The sequence below is a fragment of the Musa acuminata genome, chromosome BXJ2-3, assembly GCF_036884655.1.
Source record: "Musa acuminata AAA Group cultivar baxijiao chromosome BXJ2-3, Cavendish_Baxijiao_AAA, whole genome shotgun sequence".
Lineage (NCBI taxonomy): Eukaryota > Viridiplantae > Streptophyta > Magnoliopsida > Zingiberales > Musaceae > Musa > Musa acuminata.
In genome coordinates this window covers 4,679,076-4,706,380 of record NC_088340.1, presented here as the reverse complement: position 1 = coordinate 4,706,380, position 27,305 = coordinate 4,679,076, and the positions used below count along the sequence as shown (strand labels likewise).

Genomic DNA, 27,305 nt, shown 5'->3' with positions numbered 1-27,305 from the left:
CAAATCATAACCACTTGGCCATGAAGTTTCAACTCCTCTTAAAGAAAGAGAGCTCGAAAACAACAAAGACATCTGCCTGTTACTTTCATTGAAATGGGAAAGATATGATGAACTCAGCATTAGATCTGCAGGACCCTACATCTAAGACATCTGACTATTACTGTCCTACAACTCGTTAGTTTACAAGGCTGATCTAAACAACAACTGAGATACCATTCACGTGTGTGGCATTCTAGTAGTCCTGCTCCTTTTATTATCCATCAAATGATGAACTGGTAAGACACAGTCGCAATTTGTATTAGTAGTACTCCCATGGAGTACTAGATTGGAAGCAAATGGCATTGATCTCGCAAAGTATCGTAAGACTCGACCGCTATTTGCGCTCTTCTATCTTCTCTCCGTAAATCCTGTATTGGTCTCAACTTTGCAGACAAAGTTTAAGGCAATTTACATGAGCAGTTGCCGCGTGTTGTGTAGTGCTCGGAAACCGAGAGACATTATTAGAATCAGATGATTAGTAGTTTGTACATATCCATCATCGGAGAGGTGATATAACCAATCCGATGTCGATTGTAGATGCATGCGTTTTTGTTATTTGCTTTACCTCAGGATGCATATGGTCCATTCGACAAGGAACCCTAATTGTGGAAGCAACCCTAAAAGTATCAGACACACTAGCTTAGCTGAGGAAGTGAGTCGGTAGGCTTTCCTCTGATGTGGGATTTAACATCATATTGCTTAACTTGTTGCTCACACCAAGTGATGCAAGTCCAGAGAAAAAAGAACCATGCAGCAGAAAGGAAAGAGAGAGAGAGAAAAAGGAGGAAGGGAGGAAGACCTTTCTTCTCCTGTCCTCTTGCGTTTGCTCTTTGTAGCCAGTGATGCCACCGCTAGTAGGTGTGTATTGTTTTGTAGGTTTAGTTGGTCTCCAAAATCTTTATTAAAGGAGCTGCTTTTGCTTTGGGTAACCTCGGGGTGGAACAAACCTTCTCTCCTCCATGCGCACGCACTCTGCAACTTCTGATCCTTTGTATACGATGCGTGAGGCTTCGTATGTGCGGTGGTGGTGGCCGTATAAGTTTGCTGGGTGGGAGGAAATGCGTCAGCCGGGAAGAATGTCTTCAAAGAAGGGGCGTTGTTGTTGAAGATGAGAGAGATGGTGGAGATTTTGGGTGTTGGCTGCACCAACTTCTTTGCTACCCCATACACACCGTCAAAACAAGTGTCATCATCCTCTTGTCCACATCTCATCTAAATATCCATGTGATCATTGACGATTTTGCACAGTGATCTAGAAAGCAGCTCGATGTTATGCTATATTCTCTCCTCTTTCTTTACTTTTATACCGAGAGTTATCTACTCTTGACCAGATATATATACATATGCATGACCTTTGTTACCATATCATTAAGATGTATCTTACGATCCTTAGCTTCGATACTGTTAACAAAGGAAGAAAGCTTTGTTTTTTCTTGATCAAGTCCTTGCAATGCCTCGTCTCTTCCTTGTCAAGATATGCTTGTGCTCACCATGATTATCCTCTAAATGGTCATGCAAGAGATAGTGGTGCCATGATGTTGGTGATAGAACAACAGGAAGACTTAAGACTCTTCCTGTTACATTCCATGGACTGTGAAGAAACCATGTCATTCTTCTTATCCAGTCTCCTTATATTGATCCTGAGAACAACATTAGTACTACCTCTTGTTTCTTGGGAACACACAGATGATTGGTCAGGAGAAGATGATGGAAGCAACATGATATTTAGAGTCCGGTACGAACCAAAGGAAAGGTGCATGTGAGATCTAATGGTCGCATTATATATATCCTCACTAATTAAACCATATGTCAAAGAGCTACGTTTGTGACACTTATTAATGATCTTGATGAAGGTATAAGATGGTCAAGAGGAACAAGTAGCTCCCGATATTATCTGGCAATGAGAGCCTATGAGAGAAGGGTTTGGTTAGAGTGGGAAAGCTGTCAACTTCCACGAGGAACAGGATGGTCGGACCCTTGTGAGTGTCGTTCATCTGCTACTGCTCCCAAAGAAACCTACGCCATGGCCACTCGCCGTGTCAACTGCTGATGGATGCTGCATCGGCCATTTCTGAAGCATCTCGCACTGCCGGGTTTGCTTCATCATCTCCCTGCAAAGCTGCATCTTTTCTTGGATCATGTAGGCTTCTGACTCGCTTCTTTTCATTTTAATCCAGTTCACATCCGATGACTATTTCTCTCAGAGTCAATCCATGACCACCTAACGCTGCTATATATACTGTATTCCCGGCAGCTGTACGGCTACGTGTTGCTTCGGATGACCAACACATGAGATCAAACAGTAGGACATCCATGTATCATGGGCTGACCAAGTCGCATGCATACATCAAGTTGTCTCTATACTGCGTTTTCAGACTGTGCTGATTAATGGTTGTATGCACGAGAAAAGCAAAACGCGTTTACGTGGGATGGTTGTATGCATGCAAAGAGAAAAAGCCAAGCTGGAAAATAAAGTTACGTGTGAACGTCGACAGACATGGAAGCCTCACGAAGAAGCTCTCCATCGGTGTTGCGTGCATGGGAAAGCTTTTCTTGACCACCCCACGCCCCTGGGGCACGTGGACGTCTCCAGATCACGTACGCAATATATACGTACAGGTGATGGCGGCTCTTGCCGTCGGTGTTTCGGAATTCCAAACATCTTTCTCTGTGTTCCGATCCCTGTAATGCTTAATGAAAGGTGAAAGGGAAGGGTGGATTGGTCTTTTTGGACAACCGAGTCTAAAGCTTAACGTGTGTATAAATGGGAGACCGAGCTTCGGGTGGCGAAGTGGGATAACCTTAGAGGGAGTTGTGGTCTCTCTCTCTCTCTACAACCCAGTGGCCACCCTTGATCTGGCCGCCGGAGACTTCAATGGGGAGATCCCCTTGCTGTGATGAGAATGGCCTCAAGAAGGGTCCCTGGACACCTGAAGAAGACCAGAAGCTTGTCCAGTATGTCCAGAAGCACGGCCATGGCAGCTGGAGAGCCCTCCCAAAGCTAGCTGGTCTCTCTCTCTCTCTCTCTCTCTCTCTCTCTCTCTCTCTCTCTCTCTCTCTCTCTCTGTGTGGCTGGATCCTGGCATCTAAATTTGGTTGTGTTCTGCTATAGGACTAAATAGATGTGGGAAGAGCTGCAGGCTAAGATGGACTAACTATTTGAGGCCGGATATCAAAAGAGGCAGGTTTTCCCCAGAGGAGGAGCAGATCATTCTCAACCTACACTCTGTTCTTGGCAACAAGTAATACATGCATTTCCTGCACTGTAGTTAAATGATCATATAATTCGAAGCTCTTGGTGTAAACCGCTTTCGGACGTTTTAGGTGGTCGGCGATTGCTTCCCATCTCCCAGGCCGGACTGACAACGAGATCAAGAACTTCTGGAACACCCACCTCAAGAAGAGGCTGATCCAGATGGGGTTCGACCCCATGACGCACCGCCCGAGGACCGACTTCTTTGACGCCCTTCAGCAGCTCATCGCCTTGGCTAAGCTCGGAGAGCTCATCGGCGGCCGCCCCTTGGACGACCACGCTGCGCGGCTGCAGGCCGAGGCAGCCCAGGCTGCACAGCTGCAGTACCTCCAGCAGCTGGCTGCCGCCGCCGCCATGGCAGGTAGTTCAGGTACCGATCACCTTAGCACTATCACCGGCGCAGACTTGGAGACCAACAGTCTTCTCGACTCCCAGATGTCTTCTTTACTCTCAATCCCTTCTCCAACTCCTCTTCAAGATATCAATGGCCAAACATCCGACAACCCGTTATTGCCAGAGCTTGAGATCCCGTGCTCCATGTTTGATCAACCTATAAACAGCGAGACCAACCAATCCTCCAACTTAACGGGGTTTAACCTGGGAGACAACTCACCGGGATCACCATTCATGTCTCCTAATTCACCTCTTCCTCCTCTCACCGACGTCTCCATCGGCAGCCTGGTGGGTGGTGCTTATAGTGCTTCCAGCTGCGGTAACAGTGGGATTAATCCTCCTTCCTTGTGGCCTGACATGTTGTTCGATGATCCATTTATGGGTGATTTTGCATGAACTCTTTCTTCCACGTCTTGATAGCTGCTGTCAGTCTCTATTTCCTCAACTTTCTTTGGGAGTGTTCGATTTTTGTGTTATCTTGTCTCATCGTATGCAGTGCTTAATGACACTGTCTCATACACGCACGCTTTGTACATACTACACACATAATATCCATATATGCCTCTTTCTTATTTCCTTGTTTACATTTGTCTCTGATCATATAAGATTCTTAGTCTCTCTCCTCCTGTTAACAAGAATAACGTTATCTTATATCCACAGTGTGGAGATCATCAGGACAGTAATGGTCAGGTCAATGAAAAAGAAGTAAAGGCACTGCTGATAGGATCCTGTGAAAAGCTTCTATTTATCATACAGATTAATCCTTTTTCATGCATCATAATCTTTTTGAAGACACAATTAACAATGAAAGTAAGAAGGAAAGGCACTAAAGATAAGTAAAATTCATCTCAATTTGTGATACATTTATGTATAATTTAGTTAGACTAAACAGCAGGTATTGAGGCCCACCTCTACCTGCAGTGAAAGAAATGTCTGCAAATGCAATATAAACTATGATGTTTTCCTCAAGCAAGCAGATCCTTCTAGATGAATTTAAGGAGTGCATTCAAAGCAGAGAAGAAACATGGCATCTCTGGCAGTTAGGGTTTTGACTTGGGTGTCATGTCAGTGAAGTGACAGAACAAAGCAGCAGCAATGATAGGAAGAATCCAAGTAGCCAAAAGAATAATACATCTTGTCATTTTCCAATTCCTTAACAATGATATCAATGATAATGCATCACAAGCAACAACTGGCAAAGTTGATGAAGATCATATGTCACACCCTCCTAATTGAGGAGCAAACACTTGTAATTGTCTTAGATTCGGAAGAGCCATTGCATGTCCATATCTCTAATTAGTGGGCAGGTGGACTAAATGGATTTTTCCGTAAGAGATTGACTCTTATAAGTAAACTAAGAAGTCACATCTAACTCCCATCTCATATAAAGAAAGAGCTGTGTTGTTGCTTGACTGTGTGGTAAAAGGTTAGGGTGAAAGCTTCTTCAAGTCTTTTGTCTAAGAAATATTTGGTAGAAAGAAAGATTGTTCATGATTATTGTAAGTGACAGCAATGAAGGAGAAGCTCTTTCCACTACCTAATCCCCTGACCCATTTGTTGGATACCACATGAAGTCTCATATGTCATGGATAAAGAAAAAAATATATTTTATCAGATTCATCACATAAAAGAAAGAGAAAAATCTTAAAATGTAATCAAAATATATCATATATGTAAAACAATTCTCATTCAGTCGTAAACATAAAAATAACCTCTGGTATATTGATTCTTCTCAAACCTCATATCGGTGAGAATCTCGATTATCTTTTTCTTTTTCTTTTGATAAAAAAAAATATATGTATTTCTAAGTGGTCGAATTAGTTCATATGATGCTCTCGTCGAGGCATAACATCGAGGCTTATAATTCACATCTCAAGGGTTCTAACACTAATTTTAAGCTGAAGAAACCTCCATCTCTACATGAACAAGATAACCTTATCTCAGCATTTAATTCTCAAACAGTTGCCCTAAAACCACTTATCAATGTCTAACCCAAATAATTGTCACTGCCCAGCAACTTGAATAGTGCACAATTTTGAAGCTTAACAGCTAAAGTCTCTAAGCTTGACACCTCTTGCATTCTTACCCCAATCTAATGTTGGACTTCAAAGGGTTCATCCTCTCTGTTCAGGCTTTTCCACAGATCTTCCCAATGACAGTAATATAAATCACCAGTTTATGAGATCATGCATGTATCTGTGACCACATATCAGATTACAGCAGCAGTAAATGGCATCTTCTAAAGAACCTGGAAGAGAACTGAGGTCAAGCAATCCCTGTTTCAGATAAAATTCCATTGCACCACTAGTCATAGACATATCTGTTGTATGGTCCATACTTTGGAGTGAAAGACAAAAAACACAGCTCTTCCTGGCCAAGAAGACAAGCTTAAGCTTACTCTCAGTGGTCATACTTTGGGTTTAGAGCAAGTATACGGCAGGGACGATGCAGGAAATTAATGTTAATGCCTTATATTTATTTCTTCGTGATCGTTATACAAGCTTATAAGCAACATAAAAAATTAATGGCGAAAAGAAGAAAAGAAAGCATTAAGCTCGCTCATGGCTAAGGTGTGCCGACGTGCTTATGCTCATCGACGAGGTACCGGCCCCAGTACCAATGGCGCCTCCACAGCTCGCCCATGGACTCGAGGGGAACCCCTTTGGTCTCCGGAAGGAAGAAGGCCACGAACGCCGTCATAACCACGATCCAGGCAGCGTAGAAGATGAAGGTGACATACTTGAAGCTGCACAACATGGCGAGGAAGGCCTGTGTGCAGATGAACGTGATGCCCAGGTTGACAGCCACGCTGATGCTCTGTCCCGCCGACCGGATCTCCACCGGGAAGATCTCGCTCGGGATGATCCAGCTCAATGGCCCCCACGACCAGCCGTAGCTGGCGGCGTATGCGCACATCAGCACCAAGACCGCCACCGCATAACCCTTCGACAAGGTGGCCTGTCCGTCAAAGCCTATCTTGGCTCCAAGAATCCAGGCCACGGACACCTCCGTGTACAACAGAGCAAGTTTCAGTGCTAATTCACGAGAGTTTTGCGTGCTTTCAGCTGTAGAAGCGAAAGGAATGTACCTGGCAGAGGATCATCTGAGCTCCACCCACCATGAACAGGAGCTTGCGGCCGTAGCGGTCGACTACAAAGGTGGAGATGAGGATCGACGCGAGGTTAACGGCCCCCAAGATGACCGCGCTCATCAGAGCCGTGTTGCTCCCGAACCCCAACGTCCGGAACAGGACGGGCGAGAAGAACGCTATCATAATGATCCCCGTGAACTGCTGGAATAACGGGATCGCCACCCCTATCAATAGGTACGGTCGGTAACGGCGGTGCACTATCCGTCGGAACGCGCCCTCCTCCATCTTGGATGATTCCTCGACGGAGCGCTCAATGAGCTCGACCTCGACATCAGCGATCGAGCCCCGGACACGGCGGAGTGCGACGCGAGCCTCGTCAAGCTTTCCACGTTGGACGAGGCTGCTGGGGGTGTCCGGGATGAAGAGAGCGCCAAGGATGATGACAGCGGCGGGCACGACCGCCAGGCCGAGGGAGAGGCGCCAGCCCCATGTGGAGATGTAGGACGTGCCGTAGTTGGTGAGGTTGGCTGCCACCACGCCAATGGCTATAAACAATTGGAATCCCGTGGTGATGATGCCCCGCCACTTTGGCGGCGCCGTCTCCGCCAGGTACACCGGAGCGGCCTGTCATGATTCATGCAACACCATCAATCTTGGTTCGAACTCAGAGCCTCAGCTTAACTGAAGTGATCGTAGCAATTGCCAGACACCTGATTCGTGAAGCCGACGCCAACTCCAAGCAGTAGACGGCCTAAGATGAGCATCTCAATATTCACGGCGGCGGCATCGATGGCCGCGCCGATGAGGAAGGTGAGTCCACCAAGCAACATGACCCCTTGGCGTCCAACGGCCTTCGTAATACGGCCGGCGACAAGTGATGAGGCCAACCCGGCAATATACAAGGATGAAGTGAAGGCCGTGAGGACTTGGCTGTCAAACATGCAGTACTCGTCCTGCTTGGCGTCAGCCATCTTGCTCAGAACACTGGGAAAGAAGGTTTTTAGAAATGACTCCATAACCGTGACACCACCTGTGCAGAAGACATGTAACGCAATTAGCTACCAATCCTGATCCAAAGAATGCCAAGAGATACGGGCATCATGTCAGCCTCATGATAAACCAAGGATCATACATTGCTTCTCTTCCATGTCAATGAATCCAGCAGCAAGATCAACACTTATTTGAGACAAGTCGGTTCATGCAAGAAATGGCTTGAGCTTGAAACCCACCTGAAATCCCTATGTCGTAGCCAAAAATTAGACCACCGGATGCCGCCATGACCCAGGTGATGATCACAGAGGCTGTTTGTCTTCCACCGGAATCCGCAGACGATCCATCAGCCATGAATCCTGCTCCTGCCTATCAAAGTATCAGTCCACCTATTGCTGCCATTTCCCTTCTACCTATTTTATAGCACTCTGATCATGTTTCCGCGCAGAAACATCGACCAAGTGGAGCAAATGACAACCAGAGAACAGAGACATAAAGAAACGAGTGGGTGTGGTCCGTAAGAAGGTTCTCAAGGTGAGGTTTGAGGCAAAAGCTGGTGGTTGTGTTGGTAGAGGCCTCTGCGCTTCTGCCATTCTCAACTCCCACTATTCAGCACTGCCCACAACATGATGGGAAGAGGAAGGGGAAGGAAAGCTAGCTTTCAATTAGAATTCCAGTGGGATGATACTCCAAGGTTGTCAAGAACACCATGAGAATGAAACAATCTCTTGCAGCTACAGCTGAAAACTGAGAAGGGCAAAAAATACTCAACACAAACAGATTTAGCAAGGCTAAAAGGATTTCACTATGATGAAGAGATCTACAACTGCTATCCAATACAATGAGAAAACATAGAACACCCTCTTGTAATAGGAGAATAGTCGGTCACACACACCTCTTTCTCTTGATATGAGGAAAGACAACTCTCTAACTTTCTTTTGTGCAGTTAGAAGCTTTCCAATGGGTTGTTAACTGTAAAAATAACTACCTGCTGGTAGACATGTGGATTTGACCATACTATTCAGATGCAAGACATAGGGGGGTGTGGCTGGAGGCATGTTTTCTGCATGTGTAAAGTCCACCCAAGTTTGACTTTCCTGGCAATCAATAATTCAGTAGGTGAGTTGTCTGTGCCAACTAAAAAAGTTCACAATAACAGCAGCAAACATAAGAAAGGTAGCTGATGAAAAGCAAAATGGAGACTGTCTGTTCCAAGAAAGTAAATGGTAATGATCTTGACAAAGATCCAAGATAATGGTGCAGTCATGAATGGAGGAGTAATAGGTTGAGTAATTAGATTGAAGAAGAAGACTGTGTCTCTAGTAAATACCAATAAGCTGCTAGAGGTTAAAATACAAAGACTGCATCCTTTTAAAGTCAAAACATATATAAATGATGATCCAAAAAATAATAATTGGATATAAAAAGAGGGTCCACATCAGTTACTACTATCATTTATTTGGAGGAAACATTTTAGACTGATAGCAGGTGGGACACCCAGATGTTCCACAACATTCACAATCCAGGTAATCAAAAAGTTGAATTCATTTGAAATTATCTGTTCAAACATGTGTGGTCCTAAAAGCATAACAGTGGTTGTGCAACATATTGTCTAACCCAACTTAGTCTAACCACTAGATCAGATCTCATGCAAGATTTGTGAAATATTGCAGTGCCAACCTCGTCTGACTGATACAGTGCAGTGTATGATGGGCATTGAATGCTCTCAAGTTTCAACATAATTTATTTTAAATTTAATCCTATCAAATTTTAAAAAATGATTCATTTTTTAAAATAATTAAAAAAATTTAAAACTATCAAAGCACAATGCATCATAAATTTAATATATTTTATAATTTATATTTAGTTTTTAATAAATTATGAGTCACTAAATAGGTATTTGATGGATTCAATGTACAAGGAATCTATAAAAGGGAAAGGAAGAAAGATTGAGGTGACATTCTAGTTTTTGAAATTTTATCAAGCTTTTATATTTTGAGCTATTAACTCTTAATATCTCTTGAAATAGAAAGAATTCTCTTAGTCCTCCCATATCTCATTCTCTTTGTCTCTCTTTCTTTTTGTTTCACATCACTGATGCGGTTAAAAAACATCTATCACCAGGCACCATTCTAGTCATTACTTGAAATAAACAAGTTCAATTAGGAAGTTGAACCAGTAAAAGAATGCAAAAAAGCTTCTCTTACCAGCTAGAACACAGAAAAACCTATTAAACAACACATCATACAAGAGTACAAACTAAGCAGTCCTATATGCAATTTCTTTCGCAAGTAAGCAATGAACAAACATTGATACATTACGGGGATAGAAGGTTGTATTACCTTGTTTAAACTTTGAAGTGCTCTGTTCTTGAAGTAACCAAAACATACAGTCAATAGCCATACACTGCCAGTCATCTGATGATCGGAGTGCTTAGATGATACCAGGACTGTATAAAACTATAAATTATTATTTTATTATTTATAATTTATAGATGCTTTTTTATCTATTAATTCATTTTTTTACTGAAAAAAAAATTGCATCTCATAAGTGATAAAAAAAATCTTCTCCACAGTGATGAAAAAATCTTCTCCACTGAAATCTCATTTCTATTATTGTAACACCCCCAATTAGTCCTACATCGGAAGCGGACAAGATTAAGATTGACTTATATGAGTCTGATGAGTATATTATTATCAATTTCAACTTAAATACTTTGATTAGTAGTTTAGATCAAACGAAGTTGATAAGCTAGTTAGCTTATCAGATGAGTCATGACAATTATAAAGTAGTATGTTACTTCTTAAGTTAAAATATAGGATAAAGCACATCAATAAGGAATTATCAAAAACTGATAAAAATAATTCTTTTTTAACCAAAACTCTAATTGAAATAGCTTATAGCTTAATTAACTTAAACCAAACTTAATTCAACTAGAACCAAACGGAACCAACCTCAAATGCTTATAAAATAGATCTTAAATCATCATAGATGATCTAATTTAGATTTGATTGATTTCAAATATGTCAAGTGGACTTGAACCGATCAAGTTGGTTTGGAATCGCCTTGAACTAAACTGAGATGGTAAGCATATTAAAGGTCTTGTAATTTGATGTGAAAACAGAAAAAAGGAAAAGACAAAGAGAGGGTGAAGAAAGAAGTAAGATATGAGGGGATAAAAGAACTCTCTCTATTTTAAGAGAGACCAAGAGCTAATAGTTCGAAATATAAAAGCTTGAGGAGGTTTCAAAAACTAGAATGTCCCACCAATCGTTTTTCATTCCCTTTTTATAGATCCCTTGTACATTGGATCCCTCAACCATCTATTTAATGAGTCATAATTTACTAAGAGTCAAGTACAAATTATAATACATATTAAATTCATAGTGTATTGTACCTGGTGATTTTGAATTTTCATTATTATATCAAGATACAAACTATTTTCTTGAAATTTGATGGAGATGAGCTTGAAATTTATTGTTTTGAAACTCGAGAACATTCAATGCTCATCATGCACTGCATCACAATTGATGATATATTGCAATACCAATCAAAGAGTCAAACGTAGTTATCCCTAATTGCATAAATTTACTCATACCAAGCCTTGACTCTTCTCCTTATTATAAAGAGAAAAAGTAAAAGTACCAAGATGTTCTTGGGACACGAACAAGTGAATTTATACAATTGTTACTTGCATATGGACATGGAATTATCAACCAAAAAATAAACCTAATACCTGGATATGAACATGGAGATCCAACGACTCCCCTTGCGTTCGGCTCCATAGATCACGAGACAACTACAAATTTCACTCGATAAATCAAAATCAGCAAAAGAAGCACGGCAGCAATAAAAGGTACCTAAAATCATCAAAGGTGTCTAAGCATTGCGTTAAAAAGACAGTCAACCCAATAACCTGAAAAAAAGGAACAGATCGACCACATGCCTTTCTTTACCTTGCCACAATTGAGCATGAAAATGCATCGAGCATCCATAATTATTCGTACTAAAGATTCTAAAAAGTAATCTTTTTTTTCCTATGCAAAAAAAAGTGGTGGGGGAGAAAACAAAACCCTAAATTCAAACCCAGTGAATCCATCAAAGAAGCATCTTCACCAGAAGAAAAGCCTTCGAACTACTATAAAAGACCGACTCTTTCTCGAATGCACGCCCCCAGAACACCGGCGAACCATGCCTACAATGCTATTGTGCCAAAAAGAAAAGGCAGGCAAATCGAGGGTAAAAAAAGGGATTGATGACCTAAGTACCCCGGAAAGAAGCTGATGCCTGAGGAAACGCCGTCGAACCAACCGCACCGATAGGGCCTGGGCGCGGTCGAAGAAGCCAAATCAACAGAAACTATCGGCGAGACACAGAGAGGAGACGGCAAGCACTACAATCGAAGAGCCATCAATGGGGCGGTGGAGAGGAGGTTATTTAGTGAGAAGGTGGACTTACCGCGCCTTTTCCTGTAAGAGATAAAGAGCTGCATTGCCTAACTGTGCAGTTAACTGTGATGCCTCCTCATCTGATAGTACTCAAATTCTACATGGCAATTAGATTCCATTACATGGCCAGTCACAAAGACAAAGGAATTTGGATACATATATGCTTTATGGCCCAAACTATGTAGTGAACACAAGCTTAAGCTTCCTCTCAGTGGTCATGGTTTGGGTTCCGTCCACGTACATTACAGAAGCTTGCTTATAAGCAGCATAGGACCGATGGCGAAGAGAAGGAGAGGAAGACCGAAGAATTAAGCTCGGTCATGTCATGGGTGAGGTGTGGCGACGTGGTCCCGCTCATCGACGAGGAACCGGCCCCAGTACCAGTGGCGCCTCCACAGCTCGCTCATCAACTCGAGCGGGACCCCTTTGGTCTCCGGAAGCAACAAGGCCACGAACGCCGTCATTACGACGACCCAGCCGGCGTAGAAGGCGAAAGTGCCCTGCTTGAAGCGGCACAGCATGGCGAGGAAGGTCTGCGTCTGCACGAAGGTGAGGCCCATGTTGATGGCCACGCTAATGCTTTGTCCGGCCGACCGGATCTCCACTGGGAAGATCTCGCTCGGGATGATCCAGCTCAGCGGCCCCCACGACCAGCCGAAGCCGGCGGAGTACGCGCACATCAGCACCAGGACCGCCACCGCGTACCCCCTCGGCAAGGCGGCCTGCGCGTCGGAGCCTATCTTGGCTCCAAGAATCCAGGCCACGGACACCTCCACGTACAACGGAACAAGTTTCAGTGCGGATTCACGAGATTACTGCGTGCTTTCGGATACAGAAGAAAGAGGAATGTACCTGGCAGAGGATCATCTGAGCTCCGCCCACCATGAACAGGAGCTTGCGGCCGTAGCGGTCGACCACGAAAGTGGAGACGATGATCGACGCGAGGTTGACGGCCCCCAAGATGACCGCGCTCATCAGAGCCGTGTCGCTCCCGAACCCCACCGTCCGGAACAGGACGGGCGAGAAGAAGGCGATCACGATGATCCCCGTCAGCTGCTGGAACAGCGGGATCGCCACCGCCATCACCAGGTACGGCCGGTACCGGCGGCGCAGTATCCTCCGGAACGCGCCCTCCTCCATCTTGGACGCCTCCTCGACGGAGCGCTCGATGTCCTTGAGCTCTGCCTCGACGTCGGCGGCCGGGTCCCTGATGCGGCGGAGCGCGGCGCGGGCGTCGTCGAGCTTGCCTCGCTGGACGAGGCTGCTGGGGGTGTCCGGGATGAAGAGAGCACCGAGTAAAATGATGGCGGCCGGCGCGGCCGCCAGGCCGAGGGAGAGGCGCCATCCCCAGGTGGAGTTGTGGGAGGTGCCATAATTGGTGAGGCCGGCCGCCACCACGCCGACGGCGATAAAGAGTTGGAACCCGGTGGTGAAGACCCCTCGCCACTTCGGCGGCGCCGTCTCCGCCAGGTACACCGGCGTGGCCTGTCACATAATACGTGCAACACCATCGATCTTGGTTCGAACTCGAAAGCTTCAACTTAGCCGAAGTGATAGTAGCAATTGCCAGACTCACCTGATTGGTGAAGCCGACGCCAACTCCAAGCAGTATACGGCCCAAGATGAGCATCTCGATATTCATGGCAGCGGCGTTGATGGCCGCGCCGACGAGGAAGGCGACGCCACCAAGCAACATGACCGCTTGGCGTCCGACGGCCTTTGTGAAACGGCCGGCGACAAGCGATGCAGCCAACCCGGCAATATACAAGGAAGAAGTGAAGGCCGTGAGGACTTCGCTGTCAAAGATGCAGTACTCATCCTGCTTGGCGTCGGCCATCTTCCTCAGAACACTGGGAAAGAAGGGCTTCAGAAATGACTCCATGGCCGTAACACCACCTGAGGAACCAATCATGATCCAAAGAAAGCCAGCAGATACTGCCATCATCAGCAACAGCAACGCTCGAACTGAAGCAAATCAGTTCACGCAATAAGTGGAATGAACTCGAAACCCACCTGAAATCCCTATGTCGTAGCCAAAAATCAGGCCACCGGAAGCCGCCATGATGCAGGTGATGATCACAGATGCTGTTAGCCTTGCACCGTAATCCTGACTCGGGCCATCGATGATGAATCCTCCTCCTGCCATCCTCCCTGCAGCAACTGCACAGAAGTATGTCTACCAAACACAGCGAAATGCCAATCGCATTATAAGAAGTTTTGGTAAGAGCGTCTTATCGCATTCTCTTATCAAGTTTTGGTTAAAGAAACATAAAGAAATGAGCGGGTGAACGATCTCAAGGCGCGAGTGGAGGCAAAGACTGGTGGTTGAGTTGGTGAAGCCATATGCGCTTCTGCCATTCTCGATTCCTTTGTTCGGCACGGCCCACAACATGATGGGAAGAGGAAAGAGAAGGGAGGCTAGCTTTGACTAAGACGACCAATTGTGGATGGAGACATCAAGTCTGCATGTATAAACTCAACCCAACTTTGGATTTAGATGGTAGGATGCGTGTGCCAACTAAAGGAGTTCACAAGAACAGCAAGCACAAGAATGGTAGCTTGAAATGTCAATGAACTTGACACAGATCCAACATAATGGTGTGCAGCAATGAAGGGTAGAATACATACAATGCATCCATCTTAGTCAAACGAATACAAATAAGGACCCCAAAAATAATAGTATTTTTGATTTTTGATGTCACTGAGTAGACCAATACAACATTCTCTGGCTCGCTCGGTCACTCTGGCATCCCATTTTGGCCACTGGGACCATGGAGCAAGGTCAGCGTGGTCAACGGAAGGCAAGGTTTCTTTTCCTTCTCCTTCAAACTCTTAAGCTATGTGCTACAGTAGCAAAAGCATTAGTTGATGGGAATGGACGAATCATCAAGTAGGCATTAATTCACCCAAACATGTGATATAGAAAGCTACAAGCTTTTTTGATCCATGGAGATATAATAAATACACTGGATTTGTTCAACTCATCACAAGCGGCAAAAGAAATGATTCATATTGCAGTTCATTAGTGGATAATAAGATGAGGGTAACAGGTGGATTCAACCTTCACACAAGGCCCAGGTTCCTCAAAGTCGCTCCAAAGAACTTAGCAGAAACACCTATTAACACTTTAAAAGTCTGAACAAGAAGCTAAATTCGTGCCGACAAGTCTTGCATAGAGTTTACCTCTCATCTTCTGCAAGCAGCATGTTGTATCCGTGAACCAAATCTGTTTCAAATAGTTCAAAGTACGATTAGAGCTCTTCCACAAGGGAAATCTGAGTACTATATTTTTCTTCCTGTAGAGTTGACAAATGCTAACACAATGAATGATGGCGTCCAATGCCGCCACTAAAAGAACAAAAATAACATGATTATGGTTGATAAATAGGAATGGTGTTTTATAACATAGAATAAGAAATGCAAACTAACTTGCAACATCAAGTTTGGTGGTTTTCAGGAGATCCAATTACAATATCGTGAAGAAGGTATTCAGTCTAAGGATGCTGCATCACAAAGGGAAGAGCATGCCAAATGCCCTTTGCTATGGTTCCAATGTAATAATGGCGGAATACTCAAGTAAAAAGCTAGAGGGGTGCTAGTTTTTCATACTTAAATATGTATAATAAAAATCTGAGTAAAAAGTGTTGACATAAAACTTCCGAGGTATTGACATTAAATCTTACCTCCATAAAATTGATCCTCTGGAATAACAAATTGGTTAAATTATTGCAATGGTTCAGATGAAACAACAGTAAAATGAAAAAAAATAAAAGCATGAAGAGCAAAGACATTGGTAGCTCTCCAGACTCAATAAAATTTAATAAAAATCTGAGCACAAAGTGTTAAAATAATACTCCTGAGGTATTGACATTAAATCTTATCTCCACAAAATTAATCTACCGCAATAAAGAAAGAAGTTAAATTCTTGTAGTGGTGATGTATACTGCAAATAATACTCCTCAAGTTAAATTAATTGTGCCCTAATACCTGCTGGCAGAGAAGTCGCTCTTGTAATGAGCATTTATGAAGAACCAACTTCCTTAACTCTATGTACAGGCATGCTAACCTACAGAGTCGATTCTGTTATATTGACACTCAGCATCTTCAAGAATGTGTAGTCACAAAGGCCAGTTCTTATTCTCCATTAAGAAATATTATTAAATTGTTCCCACGGTTTCCACAACCCCTAATACATCCAGTTATTTAGCATCAAAAATATTTTGAGAAAGAACTAAATATACCACACAATCATTTTCATTGTTCCTCGGGGCATTAATTTCTAATTAAGGCATACATAGATCAGTCATAAGAGTAGAATTGGCAAAAACATGTAGGAAAAAGCAAATGGAAGTTAAGGGTAAAAATAATAAACAAAACCATAATATGAAATTGCACAAGAAGCAAGTTTGAGAAGTATAAATGAACTTCAATGACAACAATCTCAGAAGCACAATCTAAACGACTTTAAAAAATGATAATAAACCAAAATGAACAAGAAAACAGCAGGTGAAACCAGTGAGAAAAGGATTCCTGCAGCATCTCGTGGATCATAGTCATACGATCCCACATGAAGATAGGTAAATGGTCCTATTATCACATATACATGGCAAAATTAAGCTGATTTTGGTGCACACAGTGCAACACGACATAATATCTTGCCTTCCTTTTCAATTACTGAGTTTCACTGGTAAAAGCAAAGGTTCAAAACTATTTGTTTAATATCTTTGTCCACCCTTCAATGATATGGAATGATGATGTCTAATGTCTTTGTCCACTATTTAGTGATATGAGCTGTCAATTGACACTAAGAAATGGGGCATACAAACACACTTCCAAGAATGCTAAGGATTCCTTATTCATTATTCTGTAAATTCTACTAGATATCCTACCTAAGCAAGCAGATAACTATCACTGTCAAATGAGCTGATTTTTAGTCTCTGCAATCGATAAATCCAAAGCAACCAAAATGTAACAATTTCACAAATGTTATCAACTTTGTTGAGAATATCATAAGAAGTGATAAAAACCACCTAACAAAGAATCCTCCGTAATACCCAAGTAAAGATCCTTACCTTTATTTTCTAACTTAACTATTTAACTAATGCTTTATGAATAAACATCATATTAAATTGTCATATCATATAGGCAGAATTAGTAAAACTAAAAAGAGTCACTTTAATAAAGGAAACTGCAAGGATTGGTATATTACACATCAGGAAACTTTGATCTTCTTCACAATATTTACGTTAATCTGAAACTTGTTTCTAGAAACACACAGTAATCTCAAACTTAGCAAACCAAAATGCAGTATATTATTTTTCCTCCAAGTTCCTAACTAAATATCAGTTTGATACCTTTCGTAGTTGACTTGTCATACATATCTTTCCGGATGTTATCATTCTCTTCATCGTCGTCTGCATCCCTGCCGTCATTTTCTATGTCACTTTCACTAGCCGTCTCCCACTCAGAGTCATCAGCCTCTGGGCCATAAGTATCTCCAGCCCCTTCCTCCGTATGAATACCCCCATGCTTTACGGCTGCTTCTCTGAATAGCCATGCAGCATGCATCTGCTTCTTTACCAACCTTTCAGCATAATCAGGAACTTTATTGTGCCTTAAAGAAAGGTCAGGATCAGTAGACTGAGAGCACTCATTGATGAAAAGAATTGCATCTAACAAGCTCTCCTTCACTAAACCAAGCATATCATATGCTTGGGCTCTCCTCCATAAGCTTTTCGCATGACGATTAGGGGGGTTATGAAGGCACAAAGCTCGTGTAGCATCACTTATGGCTGCTAGTGGCTGCTGCAAAAGAAGATGACACTGAGCCCTATTGCTGTACAGTACAACTCTTTCCTTTTTGGACTTCATCGGACACAATGCCAAAGCTTCAGAGTATTTTGATGCAGCGCCCGAAATATCTCCTGAAGAGAATAAAGAGTTTCCTTCAAGCTTTACAACCAATGCTGCAGCTTGTTTAATTTGGATATCCTCCTTCGGCATGCTCTTCTCCCATTTCAATCTCTGCCTGGAGCCTAAAAGCTCATCAATCTGTTCTTTTGTATGGCTGCTGACATAATTACGTGTTGTTCCTTGTGCCTGGCAACGTTCTTGAAGGACGCTAACAATAGTATCACCTAATCTTTTATGGTCACCAAGAGTGGAAATTTCTGCTAAATCTGTGAGTGCTGGGGCTGCCTTATCTATTACCTATTGAATGAGAAGTATAGCATCCTTCAGGAACTGTAATATAAGTAAATATTTGTAACCGTTACAAGTATTTGTAATCATTGAATAAAGAAGATAACCGAATCTGATTATAGTGAAGAAATTAGTAATAGTTAATACAAGATAACCAATGAACTTAACTAGACCTCCCACAAATGATTTTCCCTCTTTCAAACCATATACGGCATCATATGATTCATACTGTTTCAAAAGACTGAGCTGTCCATAGAATGTACATTGAGGTATTGAGGCAATCAAGTTAAATGCTGAGAGTAACCATAACAGCTGTGACAAATCTATGTCTATTGCTCAATTGATGACAAAACTAAGATATAAATATTCCAAGACTGCCTTTTCATTAGTTATTATTTCATCTGTCTCTGAAGCTTCCATCCTGTAAAACCAAGCCACAGCTTATTTTTTGCAGGGACAATTTTATAATGTACCACATTATTTCTTCACCAAGATGCATATTATTGGGAGTGAGCACCTCTCAGGTATGGGACCACAAATTACACTGCCAACATAGTCTGATGCATTTAACAAGAATCTATTACCAGGTCTAGTTCTAGTCATTATTTGTCATAAACAAGTCCAACTAGGAAGTTGAACAAGCTTTTCTTACCAGCTAGAAGACAGGAAAACTTATCAAACAACACATCATGGAAGAGTACAAGACAAGCAGTCACCACTATGCGCAACCCCTTTCCCTTTTTTTTTAATGCGCAGCTTCTTTCGCAAGCAAGCAATGAACAAATATTGATATATTATGGAATAGAAGGCATATATTATTGTATTACCTTGTTTGAAGTGCTCTGGTCTTGAAGTAGCCAAAGAAGACAGTCAATAGCCATGTACTGCCAGTCATCTGACGATCGGGCAATGTTACATAGTGCTTCGATGATACCAGGACAGTTAGCAACAGGACCCCTGCCAAGCTTGTGTTGACAAATTGTCCGCAGCAAGCCAATACCTGCTGGTGAGTTCTCATTAACAAGACCACCCCACATGCCTGGTAATTTAACTAAAAACTCTGGCTTGCATATGTCAAACAGAAACTCTGGTTTGAAAGCAAAGCAGTTAATAAGTTGAAGAGACCAGCATTGTAACTGGCTTGCCCATTCCTCTGCCTTCCTGGACTCCATTTCCACACCTCCCATACCACGGGTAAGCAGATCACAGTGGTAGCTTATTCTCCTATCCACAGACTGGTAAAAATGAGAATAGACAATTTCCAGAGAACTTGATGCAAGCTGAATAGCAAGCTCAAGTACTTCTCCGTGACTTGCAACTGCAGGAAAAGTACTAGAATAAGTTGCCAGGTGCCCAAGTGCCCTGACTGCTACCCTTTGTTCCACCCAGGTCAGTCTACCTCTCAAAAGCTCAACCAAGGGAGGAATGACGCCTGCATGAATTGCCCTTTCAGCAAATTCCTCCATATTCATTGTGTAGGATCCTATTATATGAGCTGCATAGTATGGGATATATATGTTCTGGTCATGTGAAAGCCAGCGCCTGTTCTTTAAGCCCTTCCATATTAATGCTGCCATGCATTCAAATATTCCCAAGTTAATGAACTCTGGGTCATTTGGATGAGCCATGGCAGTGTTCCAGAGGCCGCTTATAGGGAGAACTTGGCCATCATCATCCTGCGATGGAAGCTCCCTGAAGAACTTCAGAATGCTCGTCCTACGCTTGCTGGGATTGCCTTCCTTCATGACACAAAAGAAGCAACCTGGGTAGGGGCAGTCTGGTGGAATCTTATCCATGACAAAAGGAACCAGCTCAAGTTTATGATTGACTCGATTTCAGAAGTGTATCCGCACCTTCAAAAATACCTGATCCACATAAGCACCATAATTAAATGCAACAAGATTTTGTTTTAAACAATAAATCAGACATAATAGGATCGTAAAGCAGGATAAAAGATCTTTAAACTACAAAACGAGCATCGAACAAGTTTATAATTCCAAGTTTCCAATTGACTCAATTTTTGAAATATATCTCGACCCTCAAAAAGACCTGATCCACAAAAGTGCCATAGCTACATGCATCAAGATTTAGCTACGATAACTCATACAGTGTATGATCATCAAGTGGAACAATAGATCTTTGAAATTCACAACAAGCACAGAGCTAGTTTTATTGTTCAACCAGTTCCTTCAAAAATAATTCCCATAGAATAAAAGCCAGTTACACAACATGACTACTAAAATACTGGGAAATCAAATAATTTGTTTTCAAGAAATAAAGAGAACCACCTGACGCTGTGGTATGTCTCAAAGGAGTTTATTGATCCCAACTAGAAGACAATTAAAAGTTTTAAGAGTTGACTTGAAGAATACAATCGCAATTGTACAAGAAAAATTGACATGGTAAGCATATCATGGCCTAGCAATTGATGATGTCCACAGAGCCAAACATTTAAGCTGATCTCCATTGCTTGAATTAACTCATATTCTCGTTATATAAAAATTAGTCCAGTACCAAATGTTATTAGTATCTGAACAAGTGATTGATCCCAACTACAACGGAGTTCACACAATTGTTACTTGGATGTGGACCTGCATACGAACCACAAAATAAACCTACTTGGATATGAACCACATGCCTTTCTTTACTTTGCCACAATTTAGCATGAAAACGCACCGAACATCCATATTCATTCGTAATAAAGATTCCAAAAAAGCTATCTTTTTCTAATTCAAAAAAGGGGTGGGGGAGAAAACAAAACCCTAAATGCAAACCTAGTGATTCCATTAAAGGAGCATCTTTACTGAAAGAAAAACCTTTAAACAACTACAAAAGACGGCACTTTCTCGGAAAAATGGCCCCAGAGCACCGATCGAATCATGCCTACGATGTTATTGATATTCTGCGAATAAAGCAGGGAAATTCACAATATAAAAAGGATTGCCGACTTAAATACCTCCGAGAGAAGCTGATGCCCGAAGAAACACCGTCAAACCAACGGCACGGAGAGGGTCGGCCTGGGCGCGGTCGAAGAAGCCAAATTAACAGAAAATAATGAGGAAATACATCTCAGAAAGCAGACACCAAGCACTAGAAACGACGAGTGAGGAATGGAGCGGAGGTGGGAGAATCTGACAATCGAAGGCTTTCAACTCTTAGCTTTCAGCGCCCCTCTCTCTCTCTCTCTCTCTCTCTCTCTCTCTCTCATTCTCTTCTCATCTTCATCACAAGACAAGGGGAGGAGACATCCAAGTGCAGTGCGAGGATATTGACAGCTGCTCCCTTCGTACATGGACTGCAAATCCATGGGATCTTTTTCTCGGGCACCTTCCAAAAGAGCGGTGCAACGCCACACCGCTTCTCTGTCGGGCCGAATCACCACCGCCTCTTCACAGATCCGACGCGTCCGCCCAACGAGACCCACGCACCGAGTGCGCGGGGACCACACCACCGTAGGGGTGGGGTCGGGTTGGCGCTTGAATCGTCACCTCGTGTCGCATGGCACGAGGTCGGTGGGCCCCCAATTTACAAGCCTTGGGGGGATCCAACGCGGTCGACCAATGGGAATACTCTTCTACCCTGTTTGGTGATTCGACCGAGACAAGTAGACCAACGGCTATTAACATGTCAAATCCCTGTCGAGATCGGAAATAGGGAATTTTGACTCAATAAATCTTAACCTAATTATTCCAACTCTCATTAATCCCTCTTCACCACTTAACTCATGCATTTATAATTTCCTAATAATATTCTCTTTCTTTTCTTATCCCTTTCTATTTGCCAATAACTATAGAATCCAACACGCAGTGGAATGATGTCGAGTTCATTGTGATCTGTGAGAGTGAGGTGACTTGACAGCTTTAAATACATGGAATTTAGCTGTCACAAATTTAGAAGACGCAGTCGCGGCAGCATCGAAGCATATGTCTGTCCGGCATGCGAAATGGTCCCGATGGATCGGAGGTTTTGCTGTGAATTTGATGCCGGAAGCAGAGTACCTCAGCTCGCGTTTTCCCAGCGATCGGAAGAGTAACTTTTCTTTTCCAGCTCACAGTACAAAGCATGCAAGCGATGGAAGAGATCGGGTGAAGGAATCCGATGCTTGCTCGCCGGCCTCAGGTGGAGAGACCGCACCGGTGGCAACCTGAAAACACTCTTAATTCTAATTTCCAGGCAAAAGAAAAAACACTTTCTGAAACAGTTTATGTGAAAGCTACGAGAGGATGTTTCTCTGATTGCAGAAAGCATTTATCGTGAATGCTGACTTTATTGCTTGAAGAGTTCCAAGTAATTGACTACAGCAAGCCATAAATGGGGAGCTTTTACTGTAAAGTTGATTTAAAGTGAATCAAGTCAATGACTTAATGAAAATATAATTAGGATCGAACCAATTAAAAAAAAGAAAACAAATAATTATATGGTAACCGGTGAGTATTATGAATTTAAAATTTTGAATCGGTTCGAAACCAAAACAATCATCGAACCCACGTTTAATTGCTTAAGTGATACTAATAATAATAATGATAATTCAATTTTCTTTATTTTTTTTTTGTCGTGCATTGTTTTTAGTTTCAGTTTTCTAAAACAAATTGTTTTTGTTTTTGTAGTTCTTTGGTCGGTAGTGAAAACACGTGACGGACAGTTCGGTGGCTCAAACATTGATGGCTTTGCTCTTTTGTGTCGGTGAGCGCCAATTCAAAGTGACGGTGGCATCGATATTATTTTCCCAATGCCACATAATATTATATATATATATATATAGTCTTCGCTTTGGATTGATTATATCCAAGTAGATTCGTATCATTTTCGTTTTTTATTGACATTTCGTTGAAAAATGAAGCGGACAATATACTCTCAATAGCACTGATCATCGTTGGTGAGGATTTGGCAACCATCGTCTTCCATTATCTTCGAAGGGTCTTTGAACTTGTACAGAGCTCCTCTACTGGATAGATAAGAGAATTATGATACTCAATTTCGCCTATTCTCTTAAGGGTTGAGAAGGCAAAGACCTATTCTCTTCACTTTTGTAAGTGGATATGATCAAATTAATATTTTAAATATATAGAATATCGTGCTACTTTGGAGAGGAAATTAAGCTACTTAGTTTCCCCTTAAAAACCCTCAAATCCTCCTCTTATAAACATACAATAATGCACTAATAATTACTCTAATGTTTCAATAGAGACATAATAATAGCACTTATTGTGTGGATTGCTTGAGGCTTCCAAGGACACAATGGAACACTTGTAACAAGTCTTGTCTTGTACAGTGCACCTGTGTTTCTCTTCCCAATCTACCCCTCCCTTTATTACGCTTGATTACGTAGCCCGATGTAGTCGATAACATGTAAAGTACGACACGAAGATAAATAGTAGAAAAGAATTACCAATTCATGTCTCACCATCGCGTCTTCCCGTTACGCCCCTGGAATCCGCTTCCCAGTATGGCCCCGAAACTTAGCTTTTCTTCCCATCTTCTCCCCCTTCGTAGTAGGCCTTCTTCCGCCTCTCCGCACGCGCGCACGCGCAAATCACGAGGAAACACGCGGCGTAGACGCCGTGCACGCGCCAGTTCGCCCGCGGCGCCTCCCCGCTCACCGCCCGGTGGAACACGGCCGCGTAGTAGTGCATCCCCACCGCCAGGCCGATCACCATTTGCGCCAGGGCGAGCGCTCGCGCCGATGCGCCGCTCCCGCCGGCGTCCTTGCCCCCGGAGAACACCGACACTAGGTCGACCAGCTGCAGCACCAGGTACAGCAGGTAGCCCAACGTCTGCGCTGCCTGCGTCCAGGTGTAGGAAGCTGGTGAGGTGGTGTAGAAGAACCGCAGGGGCTCCAGCCCTGTCGCCAGGGCGGTCACGGCGAGGGTGGCGAAGTAGATGGCGAGGTAGGCCTGGATGAAGAGAAGGAGGCGGTGGAGGGAGAGGTAGTCCCGGAAGCGGCGGAAGAGGAGGGTGAGCAGGAGCAGGGGGAGCGCGAGGAAGATCGAGGAGAGCACGGCGGCAACTTTGGGGGCGAAGCTCTTGCCCACGTAAGGCTTGACGCCTTCGGCTATGCCGCGGTTGGCGGCGGAGATGTAGGCCTTGGAGGTGGTGGAGAGGCGCTCGAGGTCCGGGAGCAGGCGGGAAGGGAGATCCCGGAAATCGGAAATGAGATCTGTGTCGTCGACGTCGTCATCGCCCTCCATCCAGGTTGTCGATTCCTCCGGCTTCGCCTTGGGCTTGGTAGGGTTCTTCGACGGGGGTGGCTTGGTGGGTTGCTGCGGCTTCGTCGCTTTGGAAGTGGATGTGGTCTTGTTCTTGGCAATGGGCGGATCAAAAGCAGATTTTTTGGAGGGCTTGGTCGAATTGGATGTAGAATAGGGAGATTTGAGATGGTCTTTGGAGGATTTGGTGGAGTTGGACTTGATAGGCTTGATGGTTTTGAGAAGCTTGGTGGAATTTGAAGCTTTCAGGGTAGCATTGAGGCTTTTACCCAGCTTAATCTTGATGGTGCTGTTGCTGGTTTTCGATCCAGCGGCGGCGGCGGCAGCAGCTGTGGTGGAGTTAGCTTTCTTGGGCTTCAAGAGTTTGGTCTGGTTTTTGGTTGCCAAGATTGGCTTTTTCTTGAGTGCAGTGGGATTCTGAACCTTTCCCCCCTTTTCTCCGGTGTCAATGATGGATTTTTCGCCCAAAGGTTGAGTCTTCGGTGACTTTGAAGGAGAGCTGGTGGTGGTGGTGGACGCTGAAATGGTGAGGCTAACATTGAGGAAGAGCAGCAGGATCACAATGGTGGTGGAAGAGAAGAGAGAAGCCATTTGAAGGTCTGCGAGATCTAAAGTTTGGGTTTTGGGAAAGAAGAGAGTGAGGAGAGGAGACTGGGAGATGCAGTGAGACTCGGATACATGTATGGAACACGGGAAGAGAGAAGGGGAGGAAGCAGCGGTGGGAGAGTGTGGAGACTTTCAAGTGGAAGCCGAACCACCTCATCTTGACACGGAAGGAAGTGAAGAATGGGCACAAAAGGTCACATGGTGGCCGTGTGGAGACAAAGCGAGTGACAGAGGCAGCGGAGAGTGATGGCTAAAGTAGCAGAGGATACTGTGAAGGAATAACAAGCACAAGAAATATCATCGTAGTTGTTAGGGTATTGGTAAATATATTCCTCCTTTCCCAGTACATGCAGTCTTCAGATCTCCTTTCTGCTGTCATCTACAATGCCCAGAGGAGGAAAATGTTTGGATCTCTTCGTAGTTGGCCCACTGCTCTTTCTTCCTGAATAAATTCTGGTAGGTGACAATTTAATGGTGCAGTATGTGTTGTATTATCTGGTCATGGGAGTCACTCAAGGAAGAGGTTTTGCTGGAATTACTGTTTATATGGAGTAATGTTTTCACAGCACTGGATTCTGAGAAAAGTGACCTTGCACCAACAAGTTTGTTTGATACAAGTTCTCAGGTTTAAATCATTTTCTTCTCATTTTTATCAATGACAACATTACTACTCTTGTTCAGGGGATTATACAAGTTGCATGTGGGACTCTGTTCTTACCATCCTGAGCTCAGGTGATCTCTATCTTTCTGTTTATGTTTGTCTAAGCTTTTGATCTAACATACTTTTGAAAGATGTAACTTTAGAGTCCAAGGAACTGCATGAGTTATCAGTTTAGGTATTGTTCCAGAAATAAAATGTTTCTCTGTCTGCTAAATTAGAGTGACGGCATGTATGTTCCAATCCCGGATCATTGATTTAGTCAGATTGATTCATGAGTTTTCAGCTTAAACTGATTCTTGCTCAGGAACAACTTTCTTATCAAAATGAAATTAGAACTATAAAGCACATCAACTTGGATTTAAAATCTTAAAACAACTCGTGCCGAGTTTTGTTTCCTAATTGTAAATTAGATCTTCCAATGTTTTTCTATGTGATTAGTTCTTTTAACATGATTTTTCTTTGACATCGACTGTTTCTAGTACAACTGGTCGATTAGAAGCTATTAAGTCAGACATTATATGCCACAAATGTAATGCTTGCATAAGAATGAGGGAAGTGGTGGGAACAGTAAGTTAGCTGAGAAATGGACCACAATCCCCAAAGAAAGAGGGCCATCTTAGAAGGGACCGTTATCAACCAGAAGCAGACCATGTTACCTGAAGTCTAGTTCTTCTCTTTTGGATGATAGTTGTTCTATAATTTCTGAAAATTTCTTTAGAGTATCTTCCAATCTGGAAAAAGTAAAAGACATTGAGTTAAATATCCTATATGATCACTTTAAGAAAAAAATCGTAAAATTCAAACATTCTGCATGTTGTAGAATTCATGTTACTTCAGCTTCTTAACTTCTGCGTACGCTTTATGGCAAGCGGCGACTCAAGTATCAACTGGTACATGAAAGCCACCGCTTTGTCACGGACAAACTTCTAAACAAGGTGTTTGAAGTAATACTTATATATGTCCGTGTCTATTGGCATGTTCATGCCTTGTACAACATGTAAAGGGACGGCCGAAGGCTTAATAGTCCCATTTTAGTTGGGTTGGTGGCCTCTTTAGGCTTGTAAATAAAGGTTGTGTCATGTAGACACGTGCGAGAGCTTTTCGGTCTGTAATGGACCATTTTACCCTTTGTTGTGCCACTGTTCAGAGTTTGTAAAATCTGTTTGTAATTTGCATTGTCTATGAAGTGTTTTTCGGAGATGTTTGCTTGTGGATCCCGTTGGAGGCGTTCTCTCTAACCCGTTCTCTCTTTTGGTGGTCCTAAGGGACAATGGGAGGCTTCGGGGAGGCTGACCTTTGCGGACGGACGCGCGAGGGTGCCGCACGACTTAGGCAAATCCAGCTAAGTCCGTGTCATATGGTATCAGAGCGGGACAAGCACTCATAGAAACACTTGACATGCAAACGTGGGGGACCT

General features: G+C 43.2%; 5 protein-coding genes across 10 annotated transcripts; 1 reads left to right on the top strand and 4 right to left on the bottom strand.

Annotated features, from left to right (window-relative positions):
* Nucleotides 1-2,846: 2,846 nt before the first annotated feature.
* On the top strand, nt 2,847-4,082 carry LOC135606411 (transcription factor MYB93-like). Its single transcript, XM_065097433.1, has 3 exons — nt 2,847-3,047; nt 3,152-3,281; nt 3,364-4,082. The coding sequence occupies exons 1-3, from the start codon at nt 2,915-2,917 to the stop codon at nt 4,079-4,081; spliced, it is 981 nt and encodes a 326-aa protein (XP_064953505.1). The 5' UTR covers nt 2,847-2,914; the 3' UTR covers nt 4,082.
* A 2,049-nt stretch (nt 4,083-6,131) lies between these two features.
* On the bottom strand, nt 6,132-12,205 carry LOC103978040 (sugar transport protein MST1-like). Of its 6 annotated transcripts, XM_065098486.1 has the most exons (8): nt 12,035-12,205; nt 11,503-11,565; nt 10,109-10,215; nt 8,755-8,863; nt 8,006-8,135; nt 7,487-7,806; nt 6,774-7,400; nt 6,132-6,691 (listed from the first exon to the last, which is right to left on the bottom strand). In XM_065098486.1, the coding sequence occupies exons 5-8, from the start codon at nt 8,118-8,120 to the stop codon at nt 6,251-6,253; spliced, it is 1,503 nt and encodes a 500-aa protein (XP_064954558.1). In that variant the 5' UTR covers nt 8,121-8,135; nt 8,755-8,863; nt 10,109-10,215; nt 11,503-11,565; nt 12,035-12,205; the 3' UTR covers nt 6,132-6,250. The 6 variants fall into 6 exon arrangements, with proteins under 6 accessions (XP_064954558.1, XP_018678739.2, XP_064954560.1 ...); XM_018823194.2 differs by having other exon boundaries at nt 8,006-8,863; nt 12,027-12,204; XM_065098488.1 differs by having other exon boundaries at nt 8,006-8,863; nt 10,109-10,183; nt 12,027-12,204.
* Nucleotides 12,206-12,278: 73 nt separating this feature from the next.
* LOC103977494 (sugar transport protein MST1) lies at nt 12,279-14,631 on the bottom strand. Its single transcript, XM_009393031.3, has 4 exons — nt 14,228-14,631; nt 13,791-14,110; nt 13,067-13,699; nt 12,279-12,984 (listed from the first exon to the last, which is right to left on the bottom strand). Exons 1-4 carry the CDS (start codon nt 14,358-14,360, stop codon nt 12,538-12,540), a joined length of 1,533 nt encoding a protein of 510 aa, XP_009391306.2. The 5' UTR covers nt 14,361-14,631; the 3' UTR covers nt 12,279-12,537.
* A 135-nt stretch (nt 14,632-14,766) lies between these two features.
* On the bottom strand, nt 14,767-21,936 carry LOC135607027 (uncharacterized). The gene is made up of 5 exons (XM_065098484.1): nt 21,372-21,936; nt 19,243-20,280; nt 17,569-18,424; nt 15,398-15,440; nt 14,767-15,058 (listed from the first exon to the last, which is right to left on the bottom strand). The coding sequence occupies exons 2-5, from the start codon at nt 20,209-20,211 to the stop codon at nt 15,052-15,054; spliced, it is 1,875 nt and encodes a 624-aa protein (XP_064954556.1). The 5' UTR covers nt 20,212-20,280; nt 21,372-21,936; the 3' UTR covers nt 14,767-15,051.
* A 1,616-nt stretch (nt 21,937-23,552) lies between these two features.
* LOC135607028 (uncharacterized) lies at nt 23,553-25,605 on the bottom strand. Its single transcript, XM_065098489.1, has one exon. The coding sequence runs from the start codon at nt 25,210-25,212 to the stop codon at nt 23,875-23,877; it is 1,338 nt and encodes a 445-aa protein (XP_064954561.1). The 5' UTR covers nt 25,213-25,605; the 3' UTR covers nt 23,553-23,874.
* Between the last annotated feature and the right edge of the window lie 1,700 nt (nt 25,606-27,305).

Excerpts from the sequence above, each read along its gene's own strand:
- LOC135606411 (XM_065097433.1), top strand. The coding sequence starts at position 2,915 with ATGGGGAGATCCCCTTGCTGTGATGAGAATGGCCTCAAGAAGGGTCCC. Across the intron at positions 3,048-3,151 it reads AGCCCTCCCAAAGCTAGCTG|GACTAAATAGATGTGGGAAG; the intron begins GTCTCTCTCTCT and ends GTTCTGCTATAG. Across the intron at positions 3,282-3,363 it reads CACTCTGTTCTTGGCAACAA|GTGGTCGGCGATTGCTTCCC; the intron begins GTAATACATGCA and ends CGGACGTTTTAG.
- LOC103978040 (XM_065098486.1), bottom strand. The coding sequence starts at position 8,120 with ATGGCTGATGGATCGTCTGCGGATTCCGGTGGAAGACAAACAGCCTCT. Across the intron at positions 7,807-8,005 it reads CTACGACATAGGGATTTCAG|GTGGTGTCACGGTTATGGAG; the intron begins GTGGGTTTCAAG and ends TCTTCTGCACAG. Across the intron at positions 6,692-6,773 it reads CTCAGATGATCCTCTGCCAG|GTGTCCGTGGCCTGGATTCT; the intron begins GTACATTCCTTT and ends TTGTACACGGAG.
- LOC103977494 (XM_009393031.3), bottom strand. The coding sequence starts at position 14,360 with ATGGCAGGAGGAGGATTCATCATCGATGGCCCGAGTCAGGATTACGGT. Across the intron at positions 13,700-13,790 it reads GCGTCGGCTTCACCAATCAG|GCCACGCCGGTGTACCTGGC; the intron begins GTGAGTCTGGCA and ends ATTATGTGACAG. Across the intron at positions 12,985-13,066 it reads CTCAGATGATCCTCTGCCAG|GTGTCCGTGGCCTGGATTCT; the intron begins GTACATTCCTCT and ends TTGTACGTGGAG.
- LOC135607027 (XM_065098484.1), bottom strand. The coding sequence starts at position 20,211 with ATGGATAAGATTCCACCAGACTGCCCCTACCCAGGTTGCTTCTTTTGT. Across the intron at positions 18,425-19,242 it reads ACCAGAGCACTTCAAACAAG|GTAATAGATAAGGCAGCCCC; the intron begins GTAATACAATAA and ends CTCATTCAATAG. Across the intron at positions 15,441-17,568 it reads TGACAAGTCAACTACGAAAG|ATTTGGTTCACGGATACAAC; the intron begins GTATCAAACTGA and ends TATTTGAAACAG.
- LOC135607028 (XM_065098489.1), bottom strand. The coding sequence starts at position 25,212 with ATGGCTTCTCTCTTCTCTTCCACCACCATTGTGATCCTGCTGCTCTTC.